The sequence below is a fragment of the Oryzias latipes genome, chromosome 10, assembly GCF_002234675.1.
Source record: "Oryzias latipes chromosome 10, ASM223467v1".
Taxonomy (NCBI): domain Eukaryota; kingdom Metazoa; phylum Chordata; class Actinopteri; order Beloniformes; family Adrianichthyidae; genus Oryzias; species Oryzias latipes.
In genome coordinates this window covers 5,487,550-5,501,818 of record NC_019868.2, presented here as the reverse complement: position 1 = coordinate 5,501,818, position 14,269 = coordinate 5,487,550, and the positions used below count along the sequence as shown (strand labels likewise).

The 14,269-nt window shown below is 38.3% G+C and overlaps 1 protein-coding gene across 6 annotated transcripts in view; it reads right to left on the bottom strand.

The window, feature by feature from the left end:
• The window catches only part of fam13b (family with sequence similarity 13 member B), a 57,827-nt gene extending 44,546 nt beyond the window's left edge, over nucleotides 1-13,281 (bottom strand). For 5 of the 6 annotated variants that reach the window (XM_020706382.2, XM_011479846.3, XM_011479849.3 and 2 more), the window contains exons 1-3: nucleotides 13,013-13,281; nucleotides 1,643-1,794; nucleotides 57-278 (exon numbers count right to left, since the gene is read on the bottom strand). In XM_020706382.2, coding sequence (XP_020562041.1) covers nucleotides 57-222 — 166 coding nt within the window. In that variant the 5' untranslated portion in view covers nucleotides 223-278; nucleotides 1,643-1,794; nucleotides 13,013-13,281. The remainder of the gene's footprint in view (nucleotides 1-56; nucleotides 279-1,642; nucleotides 1,795-13,012) is intronic. The other variant, XM_020706385.2, reaches the window with a different exon arrangement.
• Between the last annotated feature and the right edge of the window lie 988 nt (nucleotides 13,282-14,269).

Below are 14,269 nucleotides of genomic sequence, written 5' to 3'. Positions count from 1 at the left end.
TGTTTAAACAGGATCAAACTATAGCAGAAACCCGTGCTTTAGTGTCCATCACTCACCGTGCTCCACGATGTAGTCCACAATATGTTTCACCAGAGCAGGAACCTCATGGCCGCTGACTGTGTGCATTCGAGTCACTTCCTCCAAAGGAACGCCAAAAACACGCGCGGTGCTGGCTGAGCCCTCGCCCTCGTTGCCTGGCAACAAAGACACGCTCTTCCTCATGGCCTCCTACTCGGCCTCCTCCTCCTCCTCACCACAACCCTGGCAAGACCTCACGTCTTTCAAAAGAGGGAGCAACACATAGAGAAGTGTAAGACTGGCAGCTCTGCTGACGGAGGGAACTTCACGTGAAGCATCGCAGTTTATGATGTTTGCATTGAGATTCAAAGAACGTTGGGAGGAGAAAGAAAAACCACAAAACCGAAAGGTCGCAATTATGTCTGGACTTAATATTATCGTAAAAGTTTAGATAAGAATGTCCTCATCTCATTAACTCACTTTAGAAGCAAGAAAAGAGAAAGAATAACAGAATATGAGGATGATGCTTAAATGATGCTTAAACCAATGTAGGAATAAACTTTTGGTAGGGCCCACCTTTGAACAGGTTCCCTACGTAGTGTAACTCTTAGTTCAGGAGGCATTTCTGGTCTTACTCCACACCATCAGAGTGGCTAGGTGGAGGAGTATCTGCCCCCAACACTGGGTAATCATATGGTCCGTTCTATGGTACGGTCAAACCATATGCTCTAAAAAATACATCACTGCTTGGCACCTGAGCATCAAGACTTGGACAGGAGGGGTCAAACACAGCTGTTACTGCTGCTCTTCACTCCCTCAGGTTAAATGCAGACATTTGGTTGGAGTGTGGAAAATAGTGGAATGTAATCTTCTTGTTAGCTGTATTTTTTAATTGAATAGAATTGAATTGAAGTTTTTTTGCCTTACAGGGAGAAACTCATCACGTGATATCGGATCCATCAAAGTAAAAAGATACAGATAATATATAGAATACAGATACATAAATAAGGTGCTGCTGGATATCTCAGTTGGTTAAGCGCAGGACGAGGACATAGGAAATCAGGGTTCGATTCCCAGGCGGTGCAATGAGCTACTGCCCCTTCATGCTACTGCCCAACTATGTAGCCACAAGGGGGCCCAAGTCTGGGTCTACAGAAACAGATTTGCTGTAGCGAAAGATACACAATTGTGCAAATTTGGGTGACCTGGTCATACAGATGAGCTTTGCAGATGGCAGTGGGAATGACAGACTTGTGGTAGCTTTCGTCTGTCAAAGAATCTACTTCTCAGTCCCTTCAGTCGACTACAGTGAGTGAGAGCCGTTGTCCATGATTGTAATGGTTAACATCTTAGTGATGACGAGGAATAAAACATTAATCGATGACAATGAAAAGGTCTACTGAGATCCTGTTAGTCTGTTCTAGAAAAGACAATAGGTTTGTAAAGCAAACAATATATTAGATTGAATGAGAAAAATTAGGTATATAACAAAGAACCTCATACATATTTTTGCTTTAGTGCTTTCAGTTTTGAGATGAACAGGATAGAGCCTGAAGTGCAAATAAATACCTGACTGTGTGTGTATGTGTGTGCTTGTCTGTGTGCCGGTGTGTGGTTTCCTCACCGTGTAGCAGTGAAAGTGCGTCCTTTCCTCTTCTCCCCTGGCCAGTGAATCACTGAACCATCTATGGCTGCTTCAGGTTGTGGCAGAAGATGAGCCGGTAGTTCCTCATTGACAGACCGCTAATCCTCGAGCAGGATCCCCTTTTAGCTACTCTAAGGAGCGACAAAGGTGGCAGAGAAAAGAAAAACATTCAAAATATGAAAGAAAGGAGGAAATAATGAAGCAGGCCAAAATCCAGACAGTAAAAATAAAAAGGTTTCCTAATTTAATGAACTTCAACTTAAAGCCATAGTTGCTTGTTGACAACTAACATCCTCTCGAGTAGATCTGTGTGTTTTCAAAGAAAGTATAACGCTAATAAAGTTCACATAAATGTGCTTTTATTGGTCAAGAAAACGAGAAATGTCATCAGGATTAAAATAACGTTGTTAAAACTTTCTAAAATTTCAAAAATCTGGTCATATCTTGGTCACACCTACTTGTGTACAAAAACACAACCTCAACTCCACCTTTGATGTTAGTGTGTGAACAGGTAAAGCAAACAAAGCATGGTCCATATCTGAATAAAATGACTGTTCAAACAAAAAACAAGAAGGGTAGATAAAGGTAATAGAATTCTTTCGCACTTAAAGATAATTCTTTGTTCATCTGTAAACACAATAAGCAATAAAAGCAGAGCGAAAAGACAAACATAAAAACATTCAACAGTTCTACATTTTAGAGTGTTGAAAATATTAATTAGGTGAAAAAACAGAAAACCCACCATCAGAATGTGCCAGAAATACTTCCTAATATACTGCAGCCAATCACCCAGCTAGTGAGTCTTATACTCCTTTGAACGCCACAACATCCAAACCTGAACTAAAGTTAAACTGCTGCTCTTAAGCAACGCTCACTTGGATTTTTGTGACCAAGAACATTTATTTATAGCCAGTTGGTAAATCTTGGGACAGCATGGTGGTATGTGGTTAGGACTATTGCCTTACAACAAAAAGGTCCTGGTTCAAATCCTGCCTAGGTTTTTGCTTATTGTAGTTTGCATATCCTCCTTGTGCTTGTGTAGGTTTTTCCCCGTCCAAAAATATGCTTCATAGGTTAATTAGTGACTTAAATTTGTCCCGAGGTGTGAATGTGAGTGTGTGGTCCTGTGAAGGACTGGAGCTCCATCCAAGATGTACTGAACCTTCACCCAAAAGTAACTGGGATTGGTGGGTTTGGGAAATAAATGAATGGTAAAACTTAAACTTTTTCCAAGAAAAAGCGGTCTCAAAAAAATAAACTTCATAACTAATGATAAAAGGGACTCTATGAACAGCACAAGTGAATTATTTTTGGTCTGTGATCTTTTTCCTTTAACATGTCTTGAGTGCATTCATCTTCAGCTGCATGCTTTCCCATCTGACCTATTTAAGATGGCAGCTTTTCCACCTCAAGAGGACCAGGAACAAAAATCACCAAATGAGAGTAGCTCCGCCCTGCAGTACCCAAAGCTCCAAAATTAGAATGCATCTTGATCATATATCCCAGTGTTATGTAGCAGATGAAGCAGAGTTTTTATTTTATATTAGTTTGAGGCACAACGTAAAGGAAAAAAATGATCTGATACCATGGTATGAAGCTGTGTATGATGGATGAGATACAAAGAGAATGGTGAGAAAAGCCACAAACTTAAAAAAAGACGATTTTACTTCAGAAACTATTTGGAGATTGAAAAATCTGACTTCTGCTTTCAGACTTTCTTTCAAATGTCAATCCTATTATAGTTTGACTAAAGGACTTTTTTTTTTTTCCAAAGCTTTTAGTTCAAATTGAGCCTCTTTTCCTTGTAAAGCTAGGTAACCTGGCACTCCTAGAATGTAAGCCTTTTTAAAAGGCAAAGCAGTGTTCCAGCTGAAATCCTAGAACCGGGTCAGAGGCATTACAAACACAAACCAAGACTGAAGTATTTTGTTCTCAGCAAACTAAACTACTTTGTACAACAATAAATTGTTGAAGTTTGTGTAATCACAATGACTTTTACCAGCTAACGGATTAAATAGCACAGAACCTGCATCTGGAGGTAACTGACTCAAAGGCCTTTTTAGACCCATAGATACGAACGCCGTCATACAATTAGGAGAACTTTATATTCCCATGTCTGTCTTTAAAGAAGACTGTAACAGTGCACTGCATAATGTTTTTGTCAACTGACAAAAAAATTAAGTTAAGGAGACACATGAATGCAATATTTCTTGATGTTTTATTATGTATTTTTATCTTTATTTTACTTTATCATTATTAATGATAGAGCTAAGTGACCAGATGCAGTAATAGAAAGAATGGCAGTCCAGGTTCAGAAACACTGATGATCTAACTGCAGAAAGCATCAAAGAGAAGTAGAGTGTGAAGGAAAAGCTGACTTACATAGAAAGGGTTTGTGGAAGTCAGAGAATTGTCATGACCGTTCATTGTATTCATGCATCTTTTTAATGCTATGGAGCATGAAGAAGGTAGATTTGTAGGAACAGATTTTTTGGATCTAAGCTCAACAGTGTTTTGCTACTGGACTTCAGTGCCTAAAATTAACGGCTATGCTACAAGAAGCTTTAAATGACACGACATACTTAATCTAAAAGCTAGTGTGTGTTTTTTTTACCTGAACCTGAACTCCAAATACAGCAAAGGCTAATGTTTTGCAGCCAGAAAAAGAGACAAGGACCACAAAGATGTGACTTAAGTGTCAATTAGCAGGATGCATCTGAGAAAGGAGCTAAAGCAAAAGGGGGTTCACACCAGGACTTCTGCTCCAAGACAAACAAGAATGAAAACACAAAATAGGATGGTCTTGCTACCAGGAGGCATGAAATGACTGACCACATGTTCCTAACAGAGCATAAAGATATAAATTGGATAACAAAACTCAAAAAATGATGATGGTAGAAGAAACATAAGAAGAACTAGACGTTGCAATACCTCACTAATACAATGTGGTGAAGGACCTGCAACTTTAAAGTAGAGTAGAACAGTGTCTTTGTTTTTCTTCATTTTATTAGTTACATAATTCTTCATTTCCATCTGTTTCTTCATCCATCTCCTGAACCCTGAATTGCTTTCACAGGGAATTACAGATTTAATCTGAACATCAATGGAAAAAGTACTGAAAATCTGTACCTATACTAAACCTAGACATGCACGTAAAAGTATGATTAAAAAGTACACCAGTAAAACTAATATTCCTAAAAACGACTTAAAGTAGTTCAAAGTAACTTTTTGTAATATTTTAAAAAGGCCATTGTCTTTCCCTTGTTTGATGCTTTTAGTATTTGATCACATTGTAAAGTTAACAAACAGAAAATAGTTTTTTTTTTAACTGATCATATTTTAAGAGTATGAACAGTGCAACAGTGCATCTACAAAGCTCTGATATTTTCAACAGCACAGGTTTTTTTGTGGAAGCTTGGTTTAGGCTCAGCAGAGGCAGAAAAGCCTTAAACATGTACCTAAAATGGGTTTAGATTTGTACAATGTGTTCTAAACGATTCATTGTGACTCAGAAAAACTATAAAAAGGCTTAAAGTAATGCTTAATTTATGCAAAGTGTATAATGACTGAAAAATGTAATATTATTAACCTTTTTTTCCCTTTGATTCATTGCTGGTAAAGCTGCAAAACCCAACATCAGTATTTAAGGAGAAAAAGAAAAGCTGGAATAACTAAAAACCTTTACTTTAAGAGTTTCTAAAGCTGGACTAAGACTATATTTGATTTGAACTCACAATTACTAGAAGAGACTAGAAAATACACGCCAGTTTCCTATCTCCAAATACTTTTTCTAGTAAACCTGTCAGACGTATTACTGCCAAACCAAACCGGAGCAAAGCTCAGGGAGGTTTCTGCAGGTCTATCCTCCTCCTCTACATATAGTCACGCAGAAGCTTGCCTCCCGCTGTGTTGCTAAACGTGCTACAGCACATCGAGGTGCCATTATACCACCACTTAGGCTTTTACTTCCTAACAATCAAACATTACATTGAACAGTAGAAGTGTAAGGAAAACCTTTAACTCCCATTTCAACTTGCACAAACATTTAATAAACCTCTTGATTAGAGGTGGTTGCAGTGAACTGATCAGAATGAAGGTCAACCTGTCAACATTCTCAAGCCATGCAAGAACAAGCCACTGCAGGGCTGGCAGCTTTTACCAAATAAAGGCACCTGACAATAACCACAAAATATTCATTTAATTAAGACAGTGAAGAATGTGTTAATTATGAAAGCGACTTTGGTGTTCCATTCTAAAAAAAAGTAGACAGAAGTCTTGTTAAGAGCTTCAGTTTCTCTAGAAGATAGTAAACAACGAACAGTAAAACAATTACTTTAAGTTATTGAAATACTCAGGAATTTTCTTCAACTTGCATCACGGTAACATTTCTTAAGATGTTTATCTTTACACTGTTTATCATCAGTTGCAAAACAATTACAATCACAAAGATATCATGTGACAAACTGACAGGAATAGATTGCAAACATTTAAAGTAGGGATGCACCAGATATTCTGCAACTGATCGTATTGTAAAAAAGCCAAATTTGGCCTTCGGTGGGAGTGATTTAAAGTACAGCCAAATACTGGCATGTGATCAACGTTTGGTTCATCAACGTGCATGGATGATCTTGCAACTTAAGAGCAACAAAAAAAACTAAAAATGCAATGAATGTGGAACCAAATTATAAGGGGCTTAAACCTTTTAAAACCGCTTTCTCAATAAACCATTTAAAAGGTGACACCTGGAACAGGATGACGGATTCGAGAGACAGAGACTGCTACAGCAGCTAAAAGGAAAGCTAGCAGCCAGCACTCCGTCCATGGCTGACGTATTTGGAAAGACGAAAACGTTTTCAAAGGGTAATGTCAAAGCAAACAGAATCAAAAATAGGAGTACAGAGCTTTAGATGACCAACCGTATAGTGTTTTGGAAGCCATTAGCTTTCCAAGGATTGTGGAGTACATGGACTGTACCCTGTTACACGATACAGAAGGGGTGGTATTCCTCATGTGCTTACCTGGGAAGTAAACATTTACTTTGAAAAACATGTCTAAAATTTATTGTAGGTTGTAGAACATTAAAAAAGTTATAATAAAAGTCAACATCCACATTTGACCTTCGGTAACTACAGTATTTGGCCAACCATTTTAATACTTATTTGGCTTCGGCCACAATTTTTCATGTTAATGCATCCCTAATTTATAGAATGTAGATTTCTCAGCTAAATCTCATAAAGGTGGTTCGAATAACAAAACATTAGATGTCTTCAATGAATAAACATGGTAAAAACTAAAGGTCTATCAAGATGAAAACACACAGTTTTGACTCCGAGATGCCTTACCGTTTAGTGACTTTAAACTCCAGAAAACATTAGGATTGAAAACAATGTCTGGTACTTCTGCTATGTGTTGTGACCTTTGTACAACATAACTTCCTTGTACTCTCTTCAGTGTCAGTTTCACATTTGCCATCTATAAAAGCCCACACCCAAACAACACTTGTGACAGGCGCGATTCAGATCTCATCTATCAGGCACTGACCATGTGACCAAGATCCTCATCTGTGCTGTCAAAGACAGAAAAAAAACAACATTTTACAACGTCTTTTTAAAGAGTGCATTGCAGCTAACGTTAAAAACAACTAATAAAGGAATAAAAATGTTGAGATCACATAAAAAACTGGCATATGACTGATTTTCTGCCCTAATGCCAGGTGAATTTGATGAGTGCTCACAATAAGCCTGCCAACATCACAGTTAGCCATTAAGGTTCCTATAAATAGTTTCACAGGAAGCTGTACAGCAGGATGTTTATTATTAATCTGTTTATACTAGATTGCAGTTTCACGAGGATCTCAGTGGCTCCAAACTCCACGATTTGCAGCTGCATCAGTCTACTATTTACACACATACATGAGAATTCAAAGCCTAAAAAGTTTGGCAAATGACAGTCTACTGCACATCAATGCAAAAGGAAGAAAAAAAAACCTCTAATACCAGTTTTTCAGCACCGTTTACTGCCTGCCATTGACATAGACGTGTATCCCCTGTACTGCTCAAATCACGAATAAATAAAGCTGGGTGGTCATTAGAACGCGTCATTGTAAACTGGTGGATTAAAATGTCTTATATTGGTTCTCTCCACACAAAAGGATTTTAAAAATGTAAACATTACTGTTTTCCATTAAATATTCCTAGCATGAAATATATCTTTGTAGTTTTCATTGTAGTATTAGTCTGGGTGGTATTTCTTACCCTGATGTAATTTAGAAAATGTTACCAAATATGTACAAGAAACATGACTAGAACACTACTAAATAAGTGACAAATAAGGAGCCAGTCAAACGGGCAATCAGGGAAAAACAAAGAAGAGCAAAATGGTAACTAACCCTGTTATTTCATAATTCAGTAACTTGGCTGGCCTTTGCACTGATTAATTAATAACTCGCTGTTCCTGACAAATAATACCTGAATGAAATCTGCCCTTCAATTTAGTTCACAGGCTTCAATCACACTTGCATCAACTTTTACTTTTCGATAATGAAAAAGTCCAACTTTCCTCTTTTTACTCAGCTATTTTCAATAGTTTAACTAAAAAGGAAAAGGGGAGAAGATTGCAGCTAAACTCTTGACATTTTGGAATAAATTAAGTCAATGTAGTTTAAAGCCTGGGGATACAATGGAGATGGATGCGTGAATAGAGCCACCTCTTCCAGGCACTGAGACGAGCCCAGCCAGCACAGATTTAACCAAAAATTCCACTGGCACAAAAAAACAAGCTGCCACGTTGGTTAACATTTGCTAAAAAAAATGTCATAACTCAAGAAATGTTTGTTTTATTCCATTCTAAACGTGTACAATAACTTAATCCATGATGCACTTTCAGTTTAAATTTTAACTTGTGAAATTTAATGAACTGCTTGATTTTTCAACTAAAGCCCAGCATTGTCGTGTTAATGTAGTTTTTTTCTTCTGTAAAGTTTTGGGGAAAAAAAGCAAATCAGTGTGATGTTTCCTTAAGAGGCAGGAACACAAAAAAGGCTTTAAATTCCTACAGTGGAAACCAAAATGCAGCACTGTACTGTGTTGGCATCTGTGGGACTGGAAGAAAGGCATCAATTCATTTGACACATTTGCATAGAGTTTGGTCATTTGCCAAACAATTGAAAAGTCATTCAAGTTCTCTTTTCTATTCCCAGAAGTTTGATTCGCTGAAAATAAGCCATCTAACATTCTTCTTCCTGTTAAAAATAAAGCTTTTGATCATGCAAAAATAAGACCAACACTTAAAAAAATAATTATTATTTAAAAGCTTTACAATTTTACGCATGTCAACATTTACACAGCAGGAGATAAACAGTCTGTAGTGTTGTTTGTGCTTTCTGAGTTACATATCTCTCTCTTTTGTTGTAAATTGATCTTAAACAGGGTCTGAAGGTGAAAATTTCAGTTTGCTACATTTTCAAGTTTTGACAGCAGTTAATCTCCCCCAATCCCGTTAAATTTAAGTGACCTGGTTTTGATTTGGCATTTGTTCCAGGAGGAGGTGTTCAGGATTGCGGTAAGCCAAGCTGGCCTCAGATCGAAGAGCAGCAGACAGAACAGGTGGTGGTCTCGGCACTCACCTGATGGTGAAATTCTCTAGTGTGTCTGCTGTACTGTCTGCTGTCATTGTAGCAATGACAAAACCTATCTCAACATTACCAGATGCGGTCTCTTCTTTCCATTTATTTTTTGAGTGGGAGTAAATGTTAGATGAAAACACTGACTGTCAGAGGAAGCCGCATAACAACAAGCAAGGAACATGCAATAAGTGACCAAGCATAGAGGTAATACTGCAGTTCTAAGGGCATTATCCAACACAAAACAGGAAACGGCACATTATCAAAGAATTCGCCTGCCAGCTCACTTATGATTGTGTCCCTTGTTACATGTAAGTTTGTAAATAATACATTTAAGAAAGATAATGAATAAAAATGAATGTAGTAATTGTTCTTTTTTCTAGTTACATGTAGAGCTGGGTGATGTGGCAAAAAAATAAAATCTCAGATATTTTCGCCCAAGTTCCATTTTTTATTTTAATCGATTTATTTCTTCCTGCTTTTACTTTCTTGAACACAAGTAATGGAGTAAATTTATCAAAAACTAATTTTATTCTAAGGTGCCCTTTTGGAAATTGGCTCCAATACAAAGTTCAACTAAATCCAAGCTGTGAAAATGTTTGCAGATCAATGCAGCAGATGTTTTGGGAGCTACCGCTAGCTTGAGCTTTTCAGAATGAGAAATACTAGAACGCACTCGACAGAGCATTTTTGGTAGCAACAGCCTTGAAACGGATTTTGCTGTTTGTGGTTTGATGCTCCAAGTTTGAAGTCACAACCCCAGAAACCAAATGATTCCATTATTTTACAAAGAAAAACGATATCATAGGTGTTATTTTAAAACATGATGTTACGTTAAATGCAAACAGCGAGGAAGTCACAACATCATGAAAACATCAGATAACAACAACTGTTTTTTTCTTCTATAGAACTCCAGTTTTGATTTCTAATCAATCTTTGCTCTCTGCTTTTACCGTTTTCACACCGTCTATGAAATGTTTGATTTTCAATCCCAAAGGAGTTTTTTCTGTTTTCCTTCTGAAAAACGCCCCCATGAGAAGAGGGGTTTCCGTCAGTCACCTGTAGTCTGAACCAGCTGGAAAATCCAATTGATTAAAATTAATAACTTTTACCCATCTGATGAGAAAAAAATCTCTTGCACCAAACAGCTACGTTTATAAAAAAAGCTTTTTATAGATTACCAAAACATAGAAAACCACATAAAAGATGAACATTTGAAGTTGTCTATTTACAATATTCACACAGACACAGAAACATTTGTGAGTATATTGAGTAGTCTGTAATGTGAGACAAAGCCGACTGAACTAGTGGCAAGGATTACTATAGGCTGCATTTCAAGTCATGTGACTTTACTTGCCGTGCAATCTCTCTGGAGGCCCGACACATTTAGCAGACAGCGACCTGGTAAGCACTGACCTTAAACCTACTGGGAATGTTTTCTCACCCCTAGATTACTTCTTCCTGCGGGTCAGGATTTCTCCATCTGCCCTCTAGTGAGGTATATCTTTTAAAAAAGAATATAAAACTAATATAGCAGCAAAACTAATGTAAATAGCAGAGCGATCAGTAGATTTGTTTTCCCTGCTCAGTAAGCTTTTTTTTTTGCAGCAGCAGCAGCAGCAACTGGTGTTTTTAAACAGCAATGACATGCAGAAATCCACTTTGCAGACTCTTAAAAACATTTGATATGATGAGCCGGAGCTTGATGATCAGGTTTTCAAAGCCCCATCCCGATAAAAATGGTGTTTTTCACATGTTCGTGTGCCATTTTTCTCATGATGGAGGACATATACAAAGACAATTAGGCTCAAAATTGAGTTTCCAAGTATAAAACGCCGTTTGATAAAGAGCCACAAACTCCCTGCTCTGCTCCATTCCCATGCACTTGTGCACGACAAGATCGCATACGGCTGGATAGCTCTGATGTTGCTCGCCATTTTTATTGCACTGGTAATTTTAGCTTGGGGGTGTGAGGCGCTGTAAGCTACCGGGAGAGCATACAAACGGATGCCAATCGTCCAGCCCACCACTCAGAGGTGAATTTCTAATGAGCTCCTGCTGCTCTGCAGAAACTATGTCCTAGAAAACGACATAATCATAATTAAAAGACCACTTGGACCACTTTGCCGACAGATCAAAAGAGGATCAGAGTGGGTCTTTGAAAAACTTTATAGATACTACATGATTTTAAAAGATGTTGAATGAACAGGAGCAGATGAAAACCGACCGCTTTTGGCTCCATCTTTTCGGTTTAGTTTGGCCCCCTCATCCGGTCTAAAACAACAACTCGGTGACCCGGCAACAAAAGTCGGACGCTGCAGGCAGCTGTGCCATTATGAAACTCCTGCTGCATGCGAGCACATATTTTCTTTGCATTTGAAACCGTGTCCTAGGTTACATCCAGGCCTTATCTCACACTGTAGGAGGCTGGAGAGTTTAAACACAGTTGGTATGTGAATACGTGACAGCTTTCACGTAAAGCAAGATTCACTAAGAATAAAGGTTAATGGCCACACTCACCTCATATTATTTGATGTGTACTATTACAGGGACTAATTATTAGCAGTATATACGTTAATATTTGACCATATTCTGCATCAATATGCTAGAAAATGTAAAATATTTTGCTAACTTTGATGTGCATTTCAAAAGGTCGAACATATTATTAGTGTATGATAATAATGTGCATTTTAAAAAAGTAGCTTGGAGCTATTTTTAGATTGGTAAATCTAACCATATCAAGCTTTACATAAAAAAAAGGTGATTGAACTGAACCGGAAAGGATTTTTGAGCCAATCTATGAAAAATAACATTGTTGCACAAAAATCCTCCATTGCGGTTCTTAAAAGCTTTAGTGTTGACCACAAAGACACTTTAGTCTGTCTTCATTAGCAGCACAGCAGACACAAACGTTTGGGAAATTGAGACAATCGATTTTGATCAGCAGCTCAAAACAGCAACAAAAAGGAGGACAGGTAAAAAAGCGCCCTGGTGTCAAACACTTGGCACAAAAACACCAGAACATTCCACAGTCACTAAGTGAAGCCCGTATGGAAGCCTGACGATGCATGAAGAAGAAGCCTTCCAGAAACGGACCGTCAAAAAAAATAAAAAATAAAATAAAATAAAGCAACCGCCTTCATTTAAATCCTTTCAAACACCCAAAAACAGAAATTCAGTCATGTTTTTCTGTGCGGCCCTGATGACAGTCAGTCAGAACTGGGACTGAATTCATCCTTTTATTACACAAAACACTAAACACCTACTGTCTGTGTTAAAGGCTAAATCGACAAACTAAAAGATGGGCATTGTTAGAGCTCAAAATGTCTGCAAGTGCGATTAAAATGATGTAACTATTTAAATCAGCCAGGAAATTATTTTTAGGTTTGTGCCTTCCGGTTAGCTTGATGCGCGAAGAGCCGCGGATGGGATGGAAGTGCCGCCGCTCCTCCTAGCCATCTAGCCTTTAGCCGCTCGCTTCCAGCGGACACGAAGGAAGCCAAAAGCCCGTGAAAATCGTTTCCACCCCTCCTATGATGTTCAAATGTGGAGACACAGATGAATTATCACCGCTGAATGTACAAATGAGTGTTAAATAGACAATAATGGCTAAAAGCTAAAACTAGCAAAGCAGGCTAGCATGGGCTAGCCTCTGAGATGCTGAAAGAAGCCGGGCAGGAGTTGTTAGCACGGCGGGGTAATAAGTGAGCCGCTCCGGGGAGCCTTACCGGGTCAAAGCAAACAGGAAGCCGCAGCCAGACTGAGACGCATCAATTAGCTGCTTTCGTTTCTGGAGCCGACGTCGGTGGAAACCAAAACTTTGACGGATTCACAGCAGACGGTGCATGGAGAGCGTTGCGAACATTGCAGAATGGGCAAAAATATATATAAATCTACTTTAGCGCGTTTTCTTATCTGGAAGCTGGTCCACACTCCAGAGCCAGTTCTGCTGTCGTTACGAGGAAACACACACACGCGCACACGCACCGCCTCTGGGGACGAACCTGCCAAACACTGACCCCGCCCCTCTGGCTGTGAAGACAGCGGGGGATCACTGCCAAATACGGACCCCGCCTCGCTGCCAGGCCCCGTTCTCACACGACAGTAGTGTTGGAAGCTGATTTCTAAACGATCTTTTATTTTTGCTCTAAAGTCAGTTGTTTTATTTTCATTTTTTAATACACATTTCTTTTCACATTGAAGCTACCCTTAGACCTGATTGTATAATTGTCACACATGTATTACACCCTTTTAAAGCAATCATACAATCTCTGGCTGTTTTATAATGGATCTACTTTACTTACATAGCATGTCCACTAGGGTGGTCCTTAAAAGTGGAAGTTGGAAATTCTAAACTCCAACCCATGAAGTTGGTTGGATTAGCTGAGAAAACTGTCCTTGTGAATTTTTTGTCTCAATTTGACAATATTTACCCCTCCCTCAGGAAGGAATAAAAACAACATAACAATTAAAATTAGAATTACAATGAAAGTTGTAACATCAGAACTGATCTCAAACAATTTAATCTACAATTCTACATGTATGAAAAAGAACAAATATCAATGATGATGAAAAATTGTAAACATTCAAAACATCCATTATATAACTGAGTATGTTTGTATTCCTGTTTGTTCTAAATGTGAAAAAAAAATTCTTAAAAAGGCGATATTCATATTCCATATCCAATCTACAGTCTCTGTCGCAAACATTTGTTAGTGTTCACTTTGAGACTGCTAAGCCCATCTATTGGCAGCCAGCTTAGTTCTCCTTAATCTTCTGCTGAGGCGCCATACCAGTCTCATTGAGGGAGGGGTAGATGTTGTTGGAATTGGAAAAAAAAAATTACAAGGAGAGTTTTTTCAGCTATTCCAACAAATTTCAGGGGTTGGAGCTGAAAAAATATTAATTTGAAAAAATGTAACCCTCTGGAAGGACCACCCTAATGTCCACATTTTAATGTCTGGTGCCTTTGCACATGCTACGTG